At 42.0% G+C, this 20,950-nt stretch overlaps 2 protein-coding genes across 2 annotated transcripts; both read right to left on the bottom strand.

Moving 5' to 3' along the window:
* Window positions 1–5,942: 5,942 nt before the first annotated feature.
* LOC141690641 (uncharacterized) lies at window positions 5,943–11,722 on the bottom strand. Its single transcript, XM_074495423.1, has 6 exons — window positions 11,346–11,722; window positions 10,712–11,102; window positions 10,085–10,660; window positions 8,336–9,907; window positions 7,010–7,951; window positions 5,943–5,990 (listed from the first exon to the last, which is right to left on the bottom strand). Exons 1-6 carry the CDS (start codon window positions 11,720–11,722, stop codon window positions 5,943–5,945), a joined length of 3,906 nt encoding a protein of 1,301 aa, XP_074351524.1.
* Window positions 11,723–13,847: 2,125 nt separating this feature from the next.
* On the bottom strand, window positions 13,848–20,944 carry LOC141693445 (K(+) efflux antiporter 2, chloroplastic-like). Its single transcript, XM_074498546.1, has 10 exons — window positions 20,872–20,944; window positions 19,893–20,102; window positions 17,628–17,777; window positions 16,733–16,786; window positions 16,574–16,632; window positions 15,629–15,695; window positions 15,366–15,542; window positions 15,135–15,191; window positions 14,409–14,483; window positions 13,848–14,304 (listed from the first exon to the last, which is right to left on the bottom strand). The coding sequence occupies exons 1-10, from the start codon at window positions 20,875–20,877 to the stop codon at window positions 14,182–14,184; spliced, it is 978 nt and encodes a 325-aa protein (XP_074354647.1). The 5' UTR covers window positions 20,878–20,944; the 3' UTR covers window positions 13,848–14,181.
* Window positions 20,945–20,950: the final 6 nt, after the last annotated feature.

Raw genomic sequence — 20,950 nt, forward strand, 5'->3', positions numbered from 1 at the left:
GCTAGTAATTTGAGGGAAAGAAGAATGTGTTAATCCCGAGAATCAGGACACGCAATAATAATTAACACAATATAGTCAACTCAATTTACAAGAAGGAACCATTTAATACCTACAAGGGTACAAAGGTAATTACTGCCTAAATAAATTATTACTGCATTTAGCACCACCAAAAAGTAATATACAAAAACAGGTACATACCTAAAATTTCAAGTGGTTAGTGAAAAAAGAGTTATACATACACACCTGGGTTTGAGAAAATTAAGAAAGAAACACCTAGGTTTGAGGAAATTAAGAAAGAATGAAAAACCTGACGTTGATATATAGAAGACTAATTATCGATAGTTACAATGACTAACAGGTAAGTATAATTGGAGTGATCAAACTCAGGACGCGTCCTTTCTAATTGGGCGCGTCCTAACTCCCACAAATCAAAACCTGTTTCCTCATCAATCGTTCTTTATAGCAATCAAAATCACAGGACACGTCCTAGAGCTTTGGGCGCGTCCTTAACCTCATCAAACTTGCAACATCCCCTCTAAACCATCATACACAGCATTTCGCCTCCTATGACATGTCCTCGCTAACTTAGACGCGCCCTAGAGCGCCCATCACCATAAGATTCCATCTGCCAAGCATTTTCATAAACATTGGCGCGTCCATAAATTCTGGGCGCGTCCTCCCTTGACCATGCACTCTTCTCGCTTCGTAACTTATTTCTTCCAAAGTAGGCGCGTCCTAAGGTACTGGACGCGTCCTCTCTTCCACAATGCAATATCGGGTTTGACTGTCTGTAAGCCGCATTTGACCCGAATCAATCTCAATGCCAAATTTTGGGCATAACAACTACCCCCCAACTTCCATTTGCAGTTAAAAACAAAATTGGAAGTTTTATCCTTAAATCCCAGTACCAAAAGTTGGCTCCGTCAACAATCGGACGCGTCGTAGCCTAAAGACGCGTCCTGCCCTTACTTTCTGCATGCGGGGTACAGCTGTCGTCCATAGGATCATCCTTCTATAAATACTCTAATCTCCATCATACCACCACCATCATCTCTCTCTCTCACACACAACCGCCATTGCCGCATCGTTAAACAGGAGCTTCGAGGGCCACATTCCGGTGATCTGTTCAACCATTCCCCTACTTTTTTAGCTCAACTCATTCCTCAACTCAAAAGGTACACAAATTTCCTCTCATTTCTTTATTTGACTGAATACATTAATCTTACTGAGCAAGAAACTATTCGTATACTCCATGCTCATATAAACTGTTCTTCATGTCTGCTTGTATGTATATATGTATGTATAGGTAAATATAACATGTTTAGCTTCCCTGATCTCCCAACAACATATTTCTAGAATTTCGTCATATTTTCCCCAAACTGCCAACAGTCGATTAACATTCCGCTATCATAATCATGTAGGACGCGTCTTCCCGTTAGGACGCGTCCTGTATTTTCTGATTTAAGACAAGTTCAAGTTATCCCAAACAAGGGTAATATAGGGCCAAAGGTTTATTAGGACGCGTCATTGTAGCACACCCCCCTGCGGTGGATTTTCAGGACGCGCCCTCCCAATATCCTTCTTCCATCTTTCCTTTTCTTTTCTTTTTTTTATTTTAACAAATGGACGCGTCCTCAAATTTTTATTCATTCTTTTGCAGCTGGAGGACGCGTCTTCTTCTTCACCATTTCACCCATTTAAAGCACTCAACAAGCGTATTGGAACCTATTCCCCACACCTGATCTCCTTTAACCCCGACTTTCCCAACATCCACAGGACGAATTCCTTCCTTAGAGCAGAAAGACGCGTCTTCCGTTCTCTCAAATCAAAAAACTCAATAATGTCTGATTCTAGCTCTGACTCCATGGACCATGTTCCCATAATTTCAAGAATGGAAAAGAAGGGAGTCAAAAGGCAAAGAACTCCAATTCTCCATTCAAGGGCTGCCATCGAAGATTGGACGGACGACGAAATTATCCCTACTACAAGCCAAAAACCTCAAAGAATGGCTATTTCTGATATGGACGCGTCAAACACACAGGACGCGTCATCTTCCCAGGGCGCGGCTCCTTCCGAAGACTTGTCCCCACACAGTGTAAGCGAATTCGAAAGAAGGATTCCTGATCCTGAGACATATCCCATATCTCCTCAAAAATCTGATCCTCCCCTAGAGCATTGGGAACCTTCAGATGTGGAAATAGATTGTGACTGGGCGAGGCTCGGTACCCTTACTGAAGCAGAGAAGAATGCCAGAAGGAAAAGAGAGGGTAAGCTGGCATGCGTAGCTCTTGACTCAACTGCAACCGACTGGGAAATTCAATGGCACATGAAGTACTATGACATGGAGGGCATCTGGGCGCGCCCTCTTCGAACCATGAGGCCGCATATTTTTAACGTCGGGAATCAAAGGATCCCCCGAATGGTGCTTACTCCAAAGCTGATTTCCCTAGGCGTGGGCGCGCCCTTACATCCATTCATTAAGAGAATTCTGAAATGGTACGACGTGGCTCCAGTCCAACTATCACCAAATTCATATAAACTAGCCTGGGCTCTGTACATTATGTACCATAATTTGAGGTTGGGCGCGCCCTCAATGAAAGAGTTCAGCTTCTTTTACAGCATCAGGAAATCAATTCCCGGGTACCATTTTCTGGTAGTCAACAAATGGTTGAACAACAAAGGATTTAATGAAGGCAAAATTAGCCACGAGAGAGACTGGAAGGAACCATTTTTCTACATTTATGACGTCAAAAGGACGCGCGTTCGCTTCAATTTGGAACCAAGTGAGTTCAATGCTCTGGACGCGTCCACACTTTCAAGACGCGCCTTCCCTTTTATAATCCTTTTCTTTATTTTCCTTGTTGTAACCTATCATTCCTTCTTTTAGACAAAAGGACCCAGAAAGAGCTTACGGGAAAGAAGAAGAAGAGAGCAGAGAAGGTTTTGCAGTATGCCGAAAAACATTTCAACCTCAGAGACATGATTACCGAAGAGAATTTGAAGAAAATAGGAGCTTTGTCCCCACGAGTGGGTTCTCTCTGCAAATTTCGAGATTTCCACAATGGGAAACCCATCCTCACCGCTTCTGAAAAATCCAAAGGGCTCCAAGCCACAGAAATTATTCAGCCAGACGTCAACAAGAAAGTGGATTTAGAGCAAGGTAAGAAATCATTATATATAAGACGCGTCACGACTTTAGGACGCGTCATATTTAGCTTGACCTATAAACGTTACTATATATGCATTATCACTTTGGACGCGCCCTACCCCCCGGGCGTGTCTCATTATCACAGAAAACGTCTTAGGCAAGACGCGTCATTCTCACACCCATTTATACATCTTTGCATTCATCCATATCTGTCCTGCATGTAGATTTTATATCACGTTATGGGCGCGTCCTTCTTTCAGGACGCGTCTTTTTGCACATAACTAATTCCTTTTTATGTTTATACCGCAGATATGGCTTCACTCCCCAAAGGATTCGCAATTGGGGCTTCTAAAAAACTAAGGGCAAGGAAACAGGCTCCTACAAAAGTTGATCCACAGGCAAAAACCCCACCTCCTGCAGCAACTCCTTCTCCTCCTCCAAAGATAACTGAGACTCCCGTGTTTGACATTCCTGAGAAGGAAGAGGACGCGCCTTCTAAACGCCAAAAGATCATTCCTGACGATCAATCCTTTGTTCTCAGATACCTGGGCGCGTCCTCTGTTGGGGATTTTTCAGAGGAGGAAGTCAGAGGCTGGACTTTCAGAACGGAGCAACAAACAGAACAAGCCATGGTGAAGGCTGCTGCTGAGCTTCACCTTCATGCCAGACAGAGTGCCAACATGGCGGCAAGGCTCAGGGCGCGTCTTGCAGTTACTGATACTGCAAAGTGCCAGGCCGAAGACAAAGTCAAATCTCTGGAAAAACACATTGCCCTGCTCACCCAAGAAAAAGATGCTGAAATCAGACGCCTGGAGGGGGAGAGGACGCGTCTTCAAGCAGATAAGGCTGTTTTGGAAGGCAATGTCACTGCAATGGAAAAACAAGTGGACAGCGTCATCACTCTGAACTCCACCATGCAGCTGGAGCTCGACATCCTGAATGATGATAGGCTGCATGGGTGGACAGAGGAGAAAAAACTAGTTTACCAGCATGGTTTCCAGGCTGGGTTTGAAGAATGGTGCTCTGGGTTTATTGCCAACGACCCAGAGTATACATTCTCAAAGTTTGATGCAGATACCCAGATATGGGTAAACGACTTCAGGGTAAGGGCCGCAGACTCCATCAAAAACAAGAGGATTTTCCTGGGCTTAGAGGAGGAGGACGCGTCCCCTGCTCCTCTCCAAACTCAACCTCCTCCCGCAAATGATCAAGACAAAACCCTGGACGCGCCTCCTGCCTAGGACGCGTCCTATGTTTTCTATATATTTTTCCTAAACTATCTTTAAAGGCGCAGGCCCTTTGAAGCCTTGCAAATTGTAAAGACTATTTTTGAACCTCATTCACTTGCACTCTCTTTTTTTTTATCCTCAATCATTCACATGGGCGCGCCTTGTGTTTAGGGCGCATCGCCTTTGATTAATTTGTTATTATTTTCTCCCAATAAGCAAATATCCATTATGGGCGCGTCCTCTCTAGTTGGACGCGTCTTTGCTTGTTTTGGAAAGTGCATGAGCACGGCACTACACTGTACTTGTGTGTTTAACCAATGCACAAGGCACGACGGGGCGCGTCCTAACTGTTTGACATGCCTTAATGTTCTCTTAGAAATATTTCCTCTCAGGGAGGACGCGTCCTTGGTAGGGACTTGCTTTTGCTTTTAAATTATGAGCATCAACCAATATTACTTGGGCGCGTCCTTGGAAATACAAAATACATCACCCTTCCCGCTGGACGCGTCTTTGACAAGTACTTTTTCTTTTTCATAGTAACATCTTAGTCTAAAGGAGCATCAACCAAAATAACTTGGGCGCGTCCTTTAAAACAGTATTTTTCTTGAGTTTCCTTTATACAAAACCCTAGCTTAGGGCGCGCCCTATACTTAGGACGCGTCATGAGATCAAACAAATTGAGCAAATATCTTTTGGGAAAGTTTCAAAATTTTATTTATAATACGCTCTGGTGTCAAAAGTGCACCAGTCCCACGGCTACTGTGCTTTGTGGGAAAATTATTTCTAAAAATTGACCCTTCAACTAGTCCCAAGGTAAGTAGTACATGCACTACCCCCCTAGGCTAGGAGGAATTTATTTAATTCTAGCCTATAAACTGGGCATAAACCAAAATAATAAAAGAAATATGCAAGGGGCCAAAGCCACGCCTTACTGGTAATACTTTCGGAGATGTTCCGCATTCCAAGCTCGCGGAATCAGCTTCCCGTCCATGTCTTCAAGGTGATAAGTCCCCTTCCACAGGATAGACTTTATTCTGTACGGTCCTTCCCAATTAGCTCCAAACACTCCATGTTGGGGGTTCTTCGTATTGGGCATCACTTTCCTAAGTACCAAATCCCCCACCTTCAGCAACTGTCCTTTTACCTTCTTGTTATAATACCTTGCGACGCGCTGCTGATATGCTGCTAGCCTTAGCTGAGAATTTTCCCTCGTCTCCTCTAAGAGATCTAAATGAAGCCTTTGATTAACCTCAGCGTCCTCTTTCCCGTAACAGTCTCTGCGAAGTGATCCCGATCCAACTTCCACGGGGACCATAGCTTCGTAACCGTAAGTCAGCATAAACGGCGTTTCTCCCGTAGTAGATCGCGGTGTAGTGTTGTATGACCACATCACCTTCGGGAGTTCTTCAGGCCAATTCCCTTTACGTTCCTCCAGCTTGGTTTTGAGGGTATGTTTTATTATTTTGTTAACAGCCTCTGTTTGTCCATTGCTTTGAGGATGATAGACCGCCGCAAATTCCTTCTTGATTTTCAACTCCTCACATAACTGTCGCAACTCCTTGCTATCAAATTGTTTTCCATTGTCGGAGACCAGCTTGTAAGGGATTCCAAACCTGCATACAATTGAGTTGAAAACAAAATCTCTGATTTTCTTTGCGGTGATAGTAGCCAGTGGCATAGCTTCCGCCCATTTAGTAAAGTAATCGACCGCAACCACTGCATATTTGACGTCTCCTTTAGCTTTCGGCAATTCTCCGATAAGATCGATTCCCCACATGGCGAACGGCCATGGGCTTGCCATAGGCGTCAAGAGTGTAGCCGGCATAGACGAGTAGTTTGCAAAGCGCTGGCAGCGATCACATGCCTTGACGAAATTTGTAGCATCTTCTCTCATTGTGGGCCAATAATACCCTTGGCGCAACACTTTCATTGCCAACGAGCTACCCCCCGAGTGATTGCCACAGATTCCTTCATGCACCTCTCTTAGGATGTAATTTCCTTCTCCTTCTTCAACACACCTGAGTAGAGGTTGGTTGAACCCTCTCTTGTATAGGACTTCATCGTATATCACATATCTTGCGGCTTGATAACGGAGTCGACGAGCCATAAACTTATCTTCGGGGAGTGTTCCCTTGCGAATGTAAGCTAGAATGGGCGTCATCCATGTTTCTTTGGGAGCTTCATCCACTTGCATAGTTTCTATCTCTGGGATACTAGGAACCTCCTGGATTTCAAGAGGGATGGATCCTAACAACACAGCCTCTTGTTGTGACCCCATTTTTGCCAAAGCATCCGCATTACTGTTTTTCTCCCGCGGAACGCATTCCAATCTAACTTCTTTGAACATTCCAATCAGGCGCTGTACACATCTCAAGTATAATTCTGTTCGCGGGCCTCGCGCTTGAAATCCCCCATTCACCTGATTCACTACCAACTCTGAGTCACTTCTTGCAATTAAGTTTCGCACCCCCATTTCCAGAGCGATTTTCAGGCCATTAATCAGCGCCTCATACTCCGCATCATTATTAGTTGCATAAAACTTGAAATGAATTGCACTCATCAGGTGGTGGCCTTCCGGAGATACAAGTACTATGCCCGCACCTGCTCCTCCATTGTTAACCGCCCCATCCACATGCAAGATCCACCAAGGATGCGGAAACTCCTCCAAAGACTCCTCGGCATGAGGTGGATATAGCATCACCAAAGCTTTATCATCAATTTCAGAATCAAATTCCAGCAAGAAATCGGCTAAGGCTTGCCCTTTTATCGCTGTTCGAGGCACATATTCCAAATCAAACTGTCCCAGCTCCACGGCCCATTTCAGCATTCTGCCTGATGACTCTGGTTTGTGCAGGACCTGCCGCAGCGGGTATGCTGTACGAACTTCAACTCTATGGGCTTGAAAATACGGCCGCAATTTTCTTGACGCAAGAATCAGGGCGTAAACCAGTTTCTCCATACTTGTGTAGCGAGTTTCCGCATCGTGTAACCGCTTGCTCACGTAGTACACTGGTGATTGTTGCCCGTCTTCCTCTCTTACCAGAACCGCACTGATCGAATATTCAGACACTGCGAGGTACAGTATTAGATTTTCCCCCTCCAATGGCTTTGACAACATGGGAGGATGTCCCAGTTGCTCCTTGATTCTTTTGAAAGCCTCTTCACATTCTGACGTCCATATAAAGTCTTTCCCAGCTAATTTAATCGCCTTGAAAAACTCCTTGCATCTATCAGACGACTTGGAAACAAATCGATTTAACGCGGCGATTCTCCCAGTCAAACTCTGCACCTGTTTCACATTGGTAGGTGACTTCATATCCAACAATGCCTTGATCTTCGCGGGGTTGGCCTCAATTCCCCTGTGGTTGACAATGAACCCGAGAAACTTTCCCGATTCCACGCCGAACACACATTTTTGCGGATTTAATTTCATACGAAACCTCCTCAAGATATTAAACATCTCCGTCAGGTGCTTGATATGGTCAGTTGTCACCTTAGATTTCACCAGCATATCGTCTACATACACTTCCATGGTTCTCCCGATTTGGTCTTTGAACATCATGTTTACCAGCCGCTGGTAGGTCGCGCCAGCGTTAATCAAGCCAAACGGCATTCCTATGTAACAGTATAACCCCCTGTCTGTAATAAAGGATGTATGTTCTTGATCGGGGCCATACATCGGAATTTGATTGTATCCGGAGTATGCATCCATAAAACTCAACAACGCATGCCCTGCCGTCGCGTCAACCAACTGATCAATTCTTGGCAGCGGGAAGCTATCCTTTGGACATGCCTTATTGAGATCCGTGAAATCCACACATGTCCTCCACTTCCCATTCGGTTTCTTCACCAGTACTGGATTTGCAAGCCATTCGGGGTAGAACGATTCTTTGATCAACCCCACTTCCAACAACCGGTCTACTTCTTCTTTTAATGCTATCGCCCTTTCTCCACTTACTGGGCGGCGTTTCTGGCGTATGCCCTTGCAATTCGGGAGGATATTCAAACGGTGACACATTACTTCCGGGTCGATCCCTATCATATCTGAATGACTCCATGCGAAAACATCGAGGTTTGCAATTAGAAAGCGGGTAAGACCTCCTCTCATCTCCTCATCCAACTGAGATCCCACTTTCAAAACCCTGCTTGGGTCATTTTTATCAACTGGAATAGATATTGTGTCTTCGGCCGGTCCCGTTTTTTCAATAGGCATAGGGATCCTGGGATCCAAATCGAAATCAAAGTCTCGGGGGTCTTCAATTTCCACTTTTTCACCTGAGGGCGCGTCCTCGTTTGGAGGAGCATCAACCTCAACTTCATTCAAGGGCGCATCCTTCTTTTGAGGAGCATCAACCTTGCAGTTATCGCCGAGACCTTGCAAAATCTCACTTCTCCCTTCCAACTTTTCCCCGTTAACCTCTTTCCGCATGATTCCCCCTGTGTGACTCGCCACCACTTCTTCTACACTACGGATTTTCGAAATACGTCCCTGCATCACAAAAGAGTTCCCAGAGGTATTGGTTTCTTCCTTTCCGGGATTTTCAACAAAATAGTGGGCATGGACCTCTCCACCCGGTTTTGTATGAATATCTTTTACATCTTCAACTGGGAGACCTTTCCCTTCATACCTTCTTCTGCGAAATTCCTTGACAGCCTTGTGATAGCAGTCACGTGACTCATACTGTGACCCTCTCAGGCTGCCAACTCCGTTTGGCGTCGGGAACTTTATCATCAAGTGGTGTATCGAGGTTATCACCCTGAACGCACGCAACCAAGGTCTGCCGACCAGTACGTTGTGCGCGGAATCCTGATCTAGCACCTTAAAATCTATCATTTGAGTAACCGACAAAGCCCCTTCCCCAAGCGTGACGGGAAGTCTGACTGAGCCCATAACTCTCACTGCTTCCCCCGTAAAGCCATAGACGTGCGCATCTTCGAAATACATGTCACTATCTGGGAAACCCAGCTTTTTGTAGGTGCTATAGTACAAGATGTTTGTAGAACTCCCATTATCCAGGAACACTCGATGTACGTTCATTGCCCCAATAAGCATGGTAATCACCAGCGCATCGTTGTGAGGATGATGCACCCACCTAGATTCTTTTTCCCTGAATGTAATATCAGCGGACTCCCCCTTAAAGACCTTCGGGGGTCTATCTTCCAAGCTGTGGATGTTAGTGAGCGGTGGATGTCGCGCTTCTCTCGCGTTTCTTTCAAGTGCTCGATTACTGTCACCAACAAAAGGGTGTCCTCCAAAAATTGCCCTGATGCTGCCGGCCCTCTGAAACTTGACCTCCGCCGTTTTCTCAACATCCTCCGCCCGCGGGGGTTGTCTTTCATCTTTACCCTTGTCATCAAGTCCCCTGCGTCGCTTCACCTTGTCGATCCACTCTCCTAGGTGTCCAGCCTTGATCAATTCCTCAATCTCATCCCGCAAGTGACGACACTCGTGGGTGTCATGGCCAGTAGACTCATGGTAGTCACAGTACTTCTTTTTATCTCTGCTTTGCCATGAAGTTAGACGGTCGGGCTTCTTGAAGATTCCCCTGTCCTTATTTACCTCGAAGATATGATCAATGGACGCCGCCAGCGGGGTATAATTGCTGACTCTTCTCTCGTAGTTCGATGGTGGGCTCCATTCTCTTCGCGAGCTCACAGCGTTTACCCTGTTAGGGCTTCTGGCGTTTCGCCGATAACCCGGACTTACAGATCTGTCCCTTCTCTTGGATCGCCCCTTGGAGTTATAGGTATCATCATTCTTTTTTGTTTCTGCAAGCGACTGCTCGATTGCTTTGAATGACTCCGCTTGTGCGAGCACATCTGCCAATGACACTGGGTCTTTCCCTTGTAGGTGTTTCCAGAAATCCGTCCCCACACGCAACCCAGCTATAAGCAATATTTTCAACGTTTCGTCAGTTGCACCCCTCACCAAAGTAGATTCTGCGTTAAACCTCTTGAAATATGAAGTCAAACTTTCTCCTTCCTTTTGTTTCACATTAGCCAGCGTGGTAACAGGTGGTGTGTACTTCACCGCGGCTTGAAATTGTGTCAAAAACAAAGTTTTCATCTGTTCCCAGGATGTAATTACACCTGGACCAAGCTTTTGGAACCACTGCTGAGCACCTTCTCTGAAAGTGGCTGCCAAGAGACGGCATCGAGCCAAATCAGGTACTTGATATACATCCATTTCAATGTTAAAACGCCCCAAGAACTCTACAGGATCAGAGTTCCCGTGGAAACGCAAGTCGTTGGTTGTGTTCCGGTATCCCGCGGGCAATTGCGCCTCCCTCACAACAACAGCAAAAGGAGAAGGAGCTTGCGCTGTCGCCGTTACTCTTCCTCCCTCAAGATGGTTGAGTAACCGCTTGAGGTCGTTCACATTAAACGTCCCTACCCCAGGAATGGTTTGAACATTAGGCTGCTGGGGTTGCTCTGCGACTTGCTGAAATTCCCCTTGATTACCCCCCGGGTGCGGCGGAGGATCTCGCCGCCCCTCACCTTGAGGCTGCGGCGGTGGCATATTACCATTTTGGTTCTGAATGTTTTCCCGTACACGAGGTTCATCCTGACCGTGTCGCGGAATTTCATCATTATTCTGCATTCTTACTTGAGTCCGCCCGCCGTCCTGGTCATGAGGACGCGCTCCAGACCCATTACCAGTAACGCTGTGAGAAGCTACGGGAATAACGGCGGGGGCTTCTCCAGCGGAGTGCGCGCCACCTCTCCTACCATTGTAAGGGGCTCTTCCGTATTGATATCCCATTCTTCCTCGTCCATTCCTCTGATATCCCCGGTAGAAATTCCCGGGCCTTCCTCGCGGAGGGGCACGCTCGTGCTCGCGGTGCCGCATCCCGTCATCCCTTTGGAATGCGGGGGGCACACGCGTCGTATCACGGGGCCTCGCTTCTCCGGCGTTTCCTTCCTTTTGCCATTCTACCAGCAACATCCTCAAATCGTCGTCCTCCAACCTTATGCCAAGCCTCTTCTTCAAGGTTGAAAGATCCCTTCCTTCCTCGTCTTGGCTTTGAGCGTTCTCCACACGGCGACGCTCGTCCATCGTACGTCCAGACCTATGCGGGTGTGGCACTACCTGGTTGCCCAGGTGAGGCCTTTCTCTGCCTTCAGTGTCCTCGTCCGCAAGCTCTACAATAGGTTCTACATCGTCAGAATATTGCAAACGCCGCGGAGTGATTCGCGGGTTATCCCCGCTCCCCTGGGTATCTCCCTCAACTACAGGGGCTTTCCCCAAGGCATGACCGTGACGGGGGAAACGACGACCTCTCCTCGTCCTTCGACGCTCCACCGTGTTCAGTCTTGAGTTAAAACTGTTAAGAGTATCCCCCATGCGATATAATTGCTCCAATATATCAGTGTTGCTGATGAGAACTGGAGGTGTCCCCCCCACATCTGGAGCCCTTGGTGGGTCCGCCATGTTTCTGGGAACGTAAGGTTCGTGGCGAGTATAACGCCCCCCGCCTTCCCCTTCTGACCTGCTGTCACTTCCATCATAAGAACTTCCATCACGATTGTAAGACATCTTTTCCTCCTAAGATTGCGACCTTAATTAGCACCCCTCCTTCTAGCGCCAATTTGTTGACGGAGGAATTTGGTATCAACAAAGATTGAGGTTTCTCGCCGGAATTAAGATCTGTGACGGTGGTTCTTTGCCGGAAACTTAAGCGGTGTATGGTTGATTGTGGTTGTTTTAGGCTGAGATTGATCAGAGTAAGTGGTGGCTCTCTTATCAGCTCTCAACTTCTTACCCTCTCAATGTGCCTACGTACCCTTTATATAGGGATCAAGCCTGACGTAGTTCTCGTAGAACAAGAAGTCTAACGCGTTGAGACTTCTTACTCCTAAGCCCAGTAGAAGCCCATCCGATATCCATCTTCCGCTAGCTTTAGGAATGTCCAACTATGAGGCCCAACCGCAAAGGCCCAAGGCTCGTCCGTAATCGTAGGACTTCACGGATAGTGCATCTCCCTGCGCAAGGATAACACTCCGCTACAGCTATCTCCCTTGATTTACGAACGCAGGTATAGCCACGGTTCACCCCAAGTGCCAGACGCGTCCCTGTCCCTCGAATGAGGATAACCCACCAGATAGCAGGACAGGTGATCCCAAGCTCTTGGGTGCAAAGTGCAGGATGACTCCAAAGTTCTCCAACGAGGACACCCGTTGAATACAAGAACAGAGCTCCCAAAGCACACACCAAAGTAAACCCCACATCCCCAACGAGGACACCCGTTGAATACAGGAGGAGGCCTTCAATCATCAGGCATACCCCTGGAGGCCTTCAAGCTTTTCACGGACATCCCCCTCCTTGACCATCTCAAGGAGGGAATTCTTCATAGAGTACCTGCAACAAACACATTAGTAAAAATAATCCTCCATCGCTCCTTTCCATGCAAGCTTTGTCTTGAACTCAACATCAAATGTACACAGATCAAACTCAGGACGCGTCCTTTCTAATTGGGCGCGTCCTAACTCCCACAAATCAAAACCTGTTTCCTCATCAATCGTTCTTTATAGCAATCAAAATCACAGGACACGTCCTAGAGCTTTGGGCGCGTCCTTAACCTCATCAAACTTGCAACATCCCCTCTAAACCATCATACACAGCATTTCGCCTCCTATGACATGTCCTCGCTAACTTAGACGCGCCCTAGAGCGCCCATCACCATAAGATTCCATCTGCCAAGCATTTTCATAAACATTGGCGCGTCCATAAATTCTGGGCGCGTCCTCCCTTGACCATGCACTCTTCTCGCTTCGTAACTTATTTCTTCCAAAGTAGGCGCGTCCTAAGGTACTGGACGCGTCCTCTCTTCCACAATGCAATATCGGGTTTGACTGTCTGTAAGCCGCATTTGACCCGAATCAATCTCAATGCCAAATTTTGGGCATAACACTAGCTATTGCTCTTAGCCAGCTATTTACTTCTAGATGAGTCAGTTGGAGATTCTCATATCTAGTTATTTACTTCCGTATATACTAATTTATCTTCTCGATATGCTATTTACTTCTGTATATACTAATTTATCTTCTTGATATTAATTAGTTACCTTCCCGCATGTTCTGGAATTAGGAGCGTATATAATCAACTCATTAAACTCATGTGGTTCTATTGCACTATAAATAAATAAGTAGCAAAACTTATTTATTCTTAGATAAAAAGCATTATAAATTCATTAAACTCGTGTGATTATGAAAAGCACTATAAGCCCTACTTTGGGAAATTGATTAGAAATTGATATATAATATAAATTCACAGGAATAGTCACAAAACAAAATAATTAAAAGAAATAATTAGTTTCAATGATCCTTGCAAAACTGCTAGCAGTAACAATGGTGCATTTCCGAGGGCATAAAACTTGTATACACGATAAGAAACAGCCTTTTGTATGGCACTGCAGCCAAATTGTTAGCGACTCAGATGATGATGCACAGAATGAGTAAAATGCATCAACTATCAATAAGGCCAGCTCAAATAATTTCATTTCAAGCAAGAAACCTCGGCCACAACAGATGAAAGGTTCCATTCTTCACCAATACATAAGAACAGGAAGATTCTGCCTAGGGAAAATCTGTGACAAACACTTATTAGAGCTTGCTTATCCAATTAAACGAATAAGCTAGTACGGATCCATGGAAAAGTCCAAGTCTTCTGCTGGTATATTTGATATTTCTGTACAATTTATGCCTACTGGACAGTTTCTGCTATACAGTCTTTAAGGTTTTGATTTTAATTTTTCTTTATCTATGTTTCTTCTTGCTTTTCATAATCTGTGTTTTTAATCATTGTTATAGTGTCACCGTTCCTTCAGGTGATTGACTAACGTCTGAAGGCTCTGTAGTCTGAGATTTGACTTTAGTCATCATACGCGAGTATCCATAACCAAGAGAACTTCCACTAGTTTCACTTAGCTGCACATAGTATGCAAGAGTAAGTAAACTTCAGGAACATAAAAACTTCATCAACCCCAAAAAATAATAAATAGATTTTATGCACTAAAGCAATCTATAAATACCTCGGTAAGCTCAGACAGGTGGCGGGACCTAAATTCGTTAATTGTTGCTGCTATCTCCGACATTGGAAGTTTGGCCTATCATCAAAACAAGAGAAGATGAGGATTTACAGGATAATACATGATCCTATGATATTAGTTGGGTGGGTCCGTGCTATTAGCAATACCATTAACAACCACCTCAACCAAAAATATAACTAGTATCATTGCACTTACTAGGTTCAAATGAGCAGATCAATAGACTTTCCTTTCCATAACTCATATACTCATTGTCACTAACTAATATCCTAATCTTATATCACCTTATCATGACATGTTAATATATCAGAGCTTATGTACACCACGGAGACTCCGTATAAACAATGTTGCAAATGGCAATTCAGATTTGCAGTTCATATAAAACAAAGAACTAACCAGTATTTTGTAATGGCATACTAAACCATATAGACTCCTATAGATGCACTGTGAACAGATTCAACCACCAGGAACTTGATTAATGTTTTAAGTTCCGAGTCACATTTCAAATATAATCTATGATAAAGATAAAAAATGTTATACTAGAGATCTTAAGGAAAGTTACCATTTTTTGTGTTTTTCCCTAACTGAAAACTTCCATTTTTACTTAAATTATTTAGATCATATGTCACCACCAATTTCAACTGACAGGCAAGGCTGATAAGAAGTTGTCACATCAAATTGTTTCTGTAGCAATATATTCATACTACTTACTTGTGCAAGAACTGCAGCTGCTAACTGTAGACTTGGTTCTAAGGTCTCTGGGACAACCTGTAGAAGATACAACTCAAATTTTAAAATTATAAATATATGAGTAACGGCAGTCAGCAAAGATGAGTAATAAGCAAGCAATTTAGGATAAATCATGTGATTACTACATTGATAACTTGAGAAAAGTTTGACGTGTGAATGAGGAAAAAAAAGATGCAATTAACAGAAAGCTACCGCTGTTGCACCAGCCTTTTCCAAATTAAGTCCATGATCCACATCATGGGCTCGTACAAAGGTCTTTACATTAGGAAAGTACTTGTTCAGAGCCCAGACAGTTCTATAATTTGCACCAGGAGTGTCTAGAGTTATTGCTGCAGCACAAGCTCTTTCCGCACCAACTTTATGGAGGATCTGAAAAACATATACGCAGAGAAATGTCAAAAGGTGATTAGGTGAACTAACTTAAAAACATATCAAGTTTCTCAGATTTACGTTACCTCTCTACTACCAGCATCTCCAAAATATACGGGAAGATCAAGTGCACGCCCGACAGCTACTCTATCACTGCAAATGAGAAATTTTTCTTACAATGATATTGCTGGAAACCACAAAGTATTTATATACAAATGACAAAGTATTTACAGACATGGCTGTGTCAGAAGGATGCTGAATTAACATAGTTTAGCATTCTGTTTAGAATTTTTTTTGTTTTACAGCAATTTTCTTTGTAGGATCCTCAGTCACAACCGCTTGGTTTTGACATTGGTGTTTCACGAAATCTAAAGAGTCCATGCAACATATATGGTAATTTAATGTGAACTAAAAAAAGATTAAAAAAGGAACAAAACATTTAAACTTAATTTGAGCACTACTTTGGCATAATTCTGCAAGCACGACACTGATGTACTTTTTTTCTATACAAGAATCTTGTGCAAAGGAATTATTTTAATGATTAAAAAATCAACAAATGATTTAATAAATGCTTCTTTGGAAAATTTCTTGTCCCGAGTTACATTTGTGGAAATGTATTAAATCCTCCCTTGTCACTACATTCAGTCAGACCAGTGCAGCATCTCAGCTTGCACAGATTAATAAGGTTTTCCCTAAATGCTAGTATCACAGATCTACCGTTGTTATATGAATTTTGCCACGATACTTAACAGGAAAATTTCTTTAACATAATCTAGGTCGTACTTTGATAGATCTGTTTGTAACTTGTACACTCTCCAGCAAAAATTCTTTAATTAAAAAAGAAGATAAAATTAGGGAATAGTAATCATCTTGGTTACAGAAAGTAGAGTATGTGCACAACTCGAAATATAGAATGATTGTTGGGTTCAACGAAGCCTATAAATTTACCAGGAACAAAATGCATTTCTGCATCTAATACGAATTCAATATATCCGTTTACTTTGATCTAAACACAGAAATGTGATACATACCTCCTCACGTCAAGAGCAACAAATGGAATAAGCCTCTCAGAAAGAAGTTGTGCAATGATCTGACCACAAACAGAACCAAAGTAAAATTCACAAAAAAGTCTTGTCTATCAGTAGAGCAGAATAGAGAACAAAACATAAATTTGGGACAGCTGATAATACCTGGCCAACACGTCCGAATCCACATATGATAATATGATCTTGCAAATCATCAGTCTGAAAATCACAAGCATTGTAAATACCAAATACTATGGTCCAAGACAACGCGAAGAAAAAGCAAATACAATACAAAGAGGAGGGAGAGGAGGTAGGAATATCAGCAAAAAAAACATATTATCTGGACAAATGACAGCAAGATCAGAGCTGTAAGTGCAACTTCGAACACTTAATATACTTCTACAATCTGGAGCGTAAAAAAGGAAATCAATCTATCACTACCTCATTACAGTTGTGGAAGAAAACAAATACTGCATAGCAGGGGTATGAAAATATCATGATCCCTGTGGCATGATTAATTATTATCTTATTTGCAGGTATACAGAAAGAGAAGAAATAGTATTCATAACATCAAATACCTCAACACGTTAAAGATATATAAGAAAATTCCGACACAAGCCTACATAGGAATACCATCAGATATTTTACCTAATGAACTCATCTAAACCAACTCAGAAAATAGATATGCCAGCACTTAGTTGCCTGATTTAATAAGTTACAATCGCTCTTGTATCATAAATGCCTAAAAAGCTCATTATTTTATTTATCCCATAAACATTAGACCGTTGTACCATCTCCCTGGGGAAATACAAAAGAAATTATCACAGAAATATTGTTCAAGTGATTGGGACTGACAAAATACCAACACCTACACGTTATTAAATGAAATTTTATTTAATCCATGACTAATTCTGGGTGGCTTTTTAAAAAATATATAATTTTACCGTGGAGTCGGGAAGACAAATTTTATAATGAAAAATTAAGTAGTATTAGATAAAATGTCATCAGATGCATCTTACTAGCAGATTGATTGCAGAAACAGTTAAGGTAGAAGTCTTACCTCATTCTCGTCAGGTAATAAACTTCTCACATCTTGCTGCTCAAAACGAGAGGCTATTAGCTGGCCTCCAGCAGCTAACCATGGTGTGAGTGCCATTGAGATTCCCACCACAAGAAACAAAAGAGAGGACAGCTGAGAAGACATGATACCCTGAAGCAGCAACTAGAATTTAGGTTTGAAGACGCCACAAAACTCAACCACAGAAAATAAATAATCAAGTAAAACATGAATGGTACAGTTCTCATATTCAGCCAAGTCCACGTAATCAGGACCCAACTAAGAGAATTCAGATGTTATTCGACAGTCATTATAAAAGTTTACAAGCACAGATTGAAATTCCTTGAAAATTCTGAAACTTAATTTCTATCTAGATGGAGTTCACTAAAATTTAGGTTTAATGAAACCACAAAACTCAACCATAACATCAACCTAATTAAGTGAAAATGAATGGTATAATTTTCATATTAAACCAAGTCTACATAATCAGGACTCATTTAAGAGAATTCCACTGTTATTAGACTGTCATCATAAATGTCAACAAGCATAGTTTGTTATTCCTTGAAAATTCTGAAACTCAATTTCTATTTAGAGAGATTTGTGTTATTCTTTTCCTGGTAGTTATTACTTTGTCTTTTGAAATCACAATCACTTCTTTTTAATAGTTACATCTGACCTTTCTGCACAGTATCACTTATGATTTATGATCCTCCTGGAACCTAACCATTACCAAAGCTAAAACTATAAAGAAGAAATCAATATTACATTAACAAGTTGTGTATCATAAAATCTAGTCTCTACTCTATGTTTAAAAAGGACTATTTGGTCTCTATATCTAGAATTTTCACAAGTCATAATTTCATACATGGGAATAAAATTTACATCCAATTTTAAAAGATTGTTTCTGGATATTGACTAATTTTTTCTAACACAAGGATAGCAATGTATATGAGTTCAGTAATCTCAGTCTCCTAAACAATGGATCAATTCTATTCAGGCAAGGTTTGTGGTAACTTTTTAATTTGTCCGGACTTTTTGCACTGATTTTAGGAGTAATACACATTTCAGTCCTGAAAACTAGCTTACACACATCATTATTGTATCTAGTGACCGTTCCGTAATCAAGTTATACTCAAAATTTCAAAATGAGAACACGTTAGTGTAATTTTAAATTGATGAAATATCAGGTTGTGTGGAGATTCATGTAGAAACACATGTGTCGAAGAGCCCATGCAAGGCACGGGCATGTACATTGATAAATATAAAACTCATGCAGTCACTATATAAAACCCTACTTTCGGAAGCCCATTTTTTAACAATGTTTATTTATCAGCTTTCGTAGAACCTCAAGGTAAAAGGAGGGCTAAATTGGACCATATATTAAATTTACATAATTCTTAATATACTATTTAACCCAATTATATCTATTTATACTATTTTGACTCTTTTTTATAACTCGTATTTTTTTAACCCAACTAAACAATTTAAAAACAATTATAATAACCGGCCCAGAGTCCAACTGACCAGATATCTCCTGTTCGGCTTTAATATAATCCCATATAGTAATGTCTAGTTCGTCTGAGGTTCTAGGCCCATTGTTATCACGAACACGACTAGTCGACGACTCGCTGACTAGTAGACGCTCTTCCTAACCATAATAATGGTGTATCATGAACAGATTGACATTACACAACAAACAGATGGAGATGAAAATGATATTACGATAGATGACTTTGCCTGATATTCATCATATTTTTGATTTGCTTGGATAAGTTTTATATTTGAAATATTGATGTTACATACAGTACTATGCTTATTTAGAACTTAATATTCTTGTGCTTCTTATTTAAATTATGAAATTGATGAGTTTAGTTATACTACAAGTTAAATCTAGTACGTATATGTATAATGTATAATGAACACTTTGTCGACTTTTTACCTAGTCTTCTCGAAGGTACTCGGGCGTCAAGGCTCGACTAGGCGCCGTGATAACCATTATTGGCATACTAAATCTACCAAAAAAGGTTATACAAGTCGAAACACAGTAGACACCAGGACATCTACGCCAATAACTTGATAAAAATAAGTACATAGATATATTAAGCTATATTTATATATATATATATATAATTCTTCTCTCAAGTGTCATCCAGAATCAAACTCAAGAAATTAAAGGACAAAAGCTTTATTGAACTACTATATGAAACAAAACAACCTTTTGTCAATTGAGAGAAATGACAGCAAAAGAACAAAGTGTAATGTTGAAACCTGATTAACAGCTTCACCAAAAGCAACAAATGCAAATTCTCCTCCTGGAGCAAGCAGAAGGCCAACTCTTATTGCAGATATAGTTGAAACACCAAAAATTCTACCAATCAGTACTACCAATATGGTTTTGCCACCAATAAGCAATCCCAATGTGCCCATAATAACTGGAAAGTTTGAAAGAAGAAGTTTTGGATCAATGGACATTCCAACCTGAAAGTCAAAGGTTATCAGATCATGTTAGTTGCAAAGATTAAAGTAACTATCATTACTGATCGACATAGAGCATGCACCAACAAACTTAACGACAAAAACCTTTTATTTATAGTAATAGGTCGTGTAATCAAACTACAGGAGCACAATGAGTATGGCTTAAAGATCTAGATTGCAGCAACCCAAGAGACACTTAAATTTGGAAATGTAATCAACAGTCCTAAAACTCTCTCCCATTTTTTATGGTACCCCTAGGAGTTAAATCATGACAACAAGATAATCAAATTCACTAAAGTTGCTACCTAACCACTGTATCCCGCTAGAAGAGTAAGATATGCGCAGACCTTACCTCTACTCGGTTGGTAAAACTAGAGCAGCTGTTACCCAAACCCCCAACGTCAACAACACAAAACAGATATGATACACGAATACAAGAAAGCAAGATGCACACAGACCTTACCTCTACTCAGTAAAAGTAGAAAGGTTGTTTCAGTACAGACCATTAGTTTAAACAACACTATACAGTAACAATGAAACACATAAACAACAGTAATATGATCAACCAGGGGATAACATGCAGTTTAATAAAAGATAAATGTGGCATGCAAAATCCAGAAAACAAAAGTATAAAAACTACAGTACCCTAAGAAACCTAACAAAGAAACTAGAAGTTGTAACCTACTTTTAATTAATCAGGCAAGTGATTTCCTATAATTTATACATGCAAATTAGTAGTCGGGTGTCCCAGAAATGCAAATAGAGAGCCTACCGTCATGAAGAAAAGACCTAATAAAAGACCACGATATGGAGCAATATCTGATTCCACCTGTAGGGAAAATTCAGTTTCG

This window comes from Apium graveolens, chromosome 10, assembly GCF_009905375.1.
Source record: "Apium graveolens cultivar Ventura chromosome 10, ASM990537v1, whole genome shotgun sequence".
Lineage (NCBI taxonomy): Eukaryota > Viridiplantae > Streptophyta > Magnoliopsida > Apiales > Apiaceae > Apium > Apium graveolens.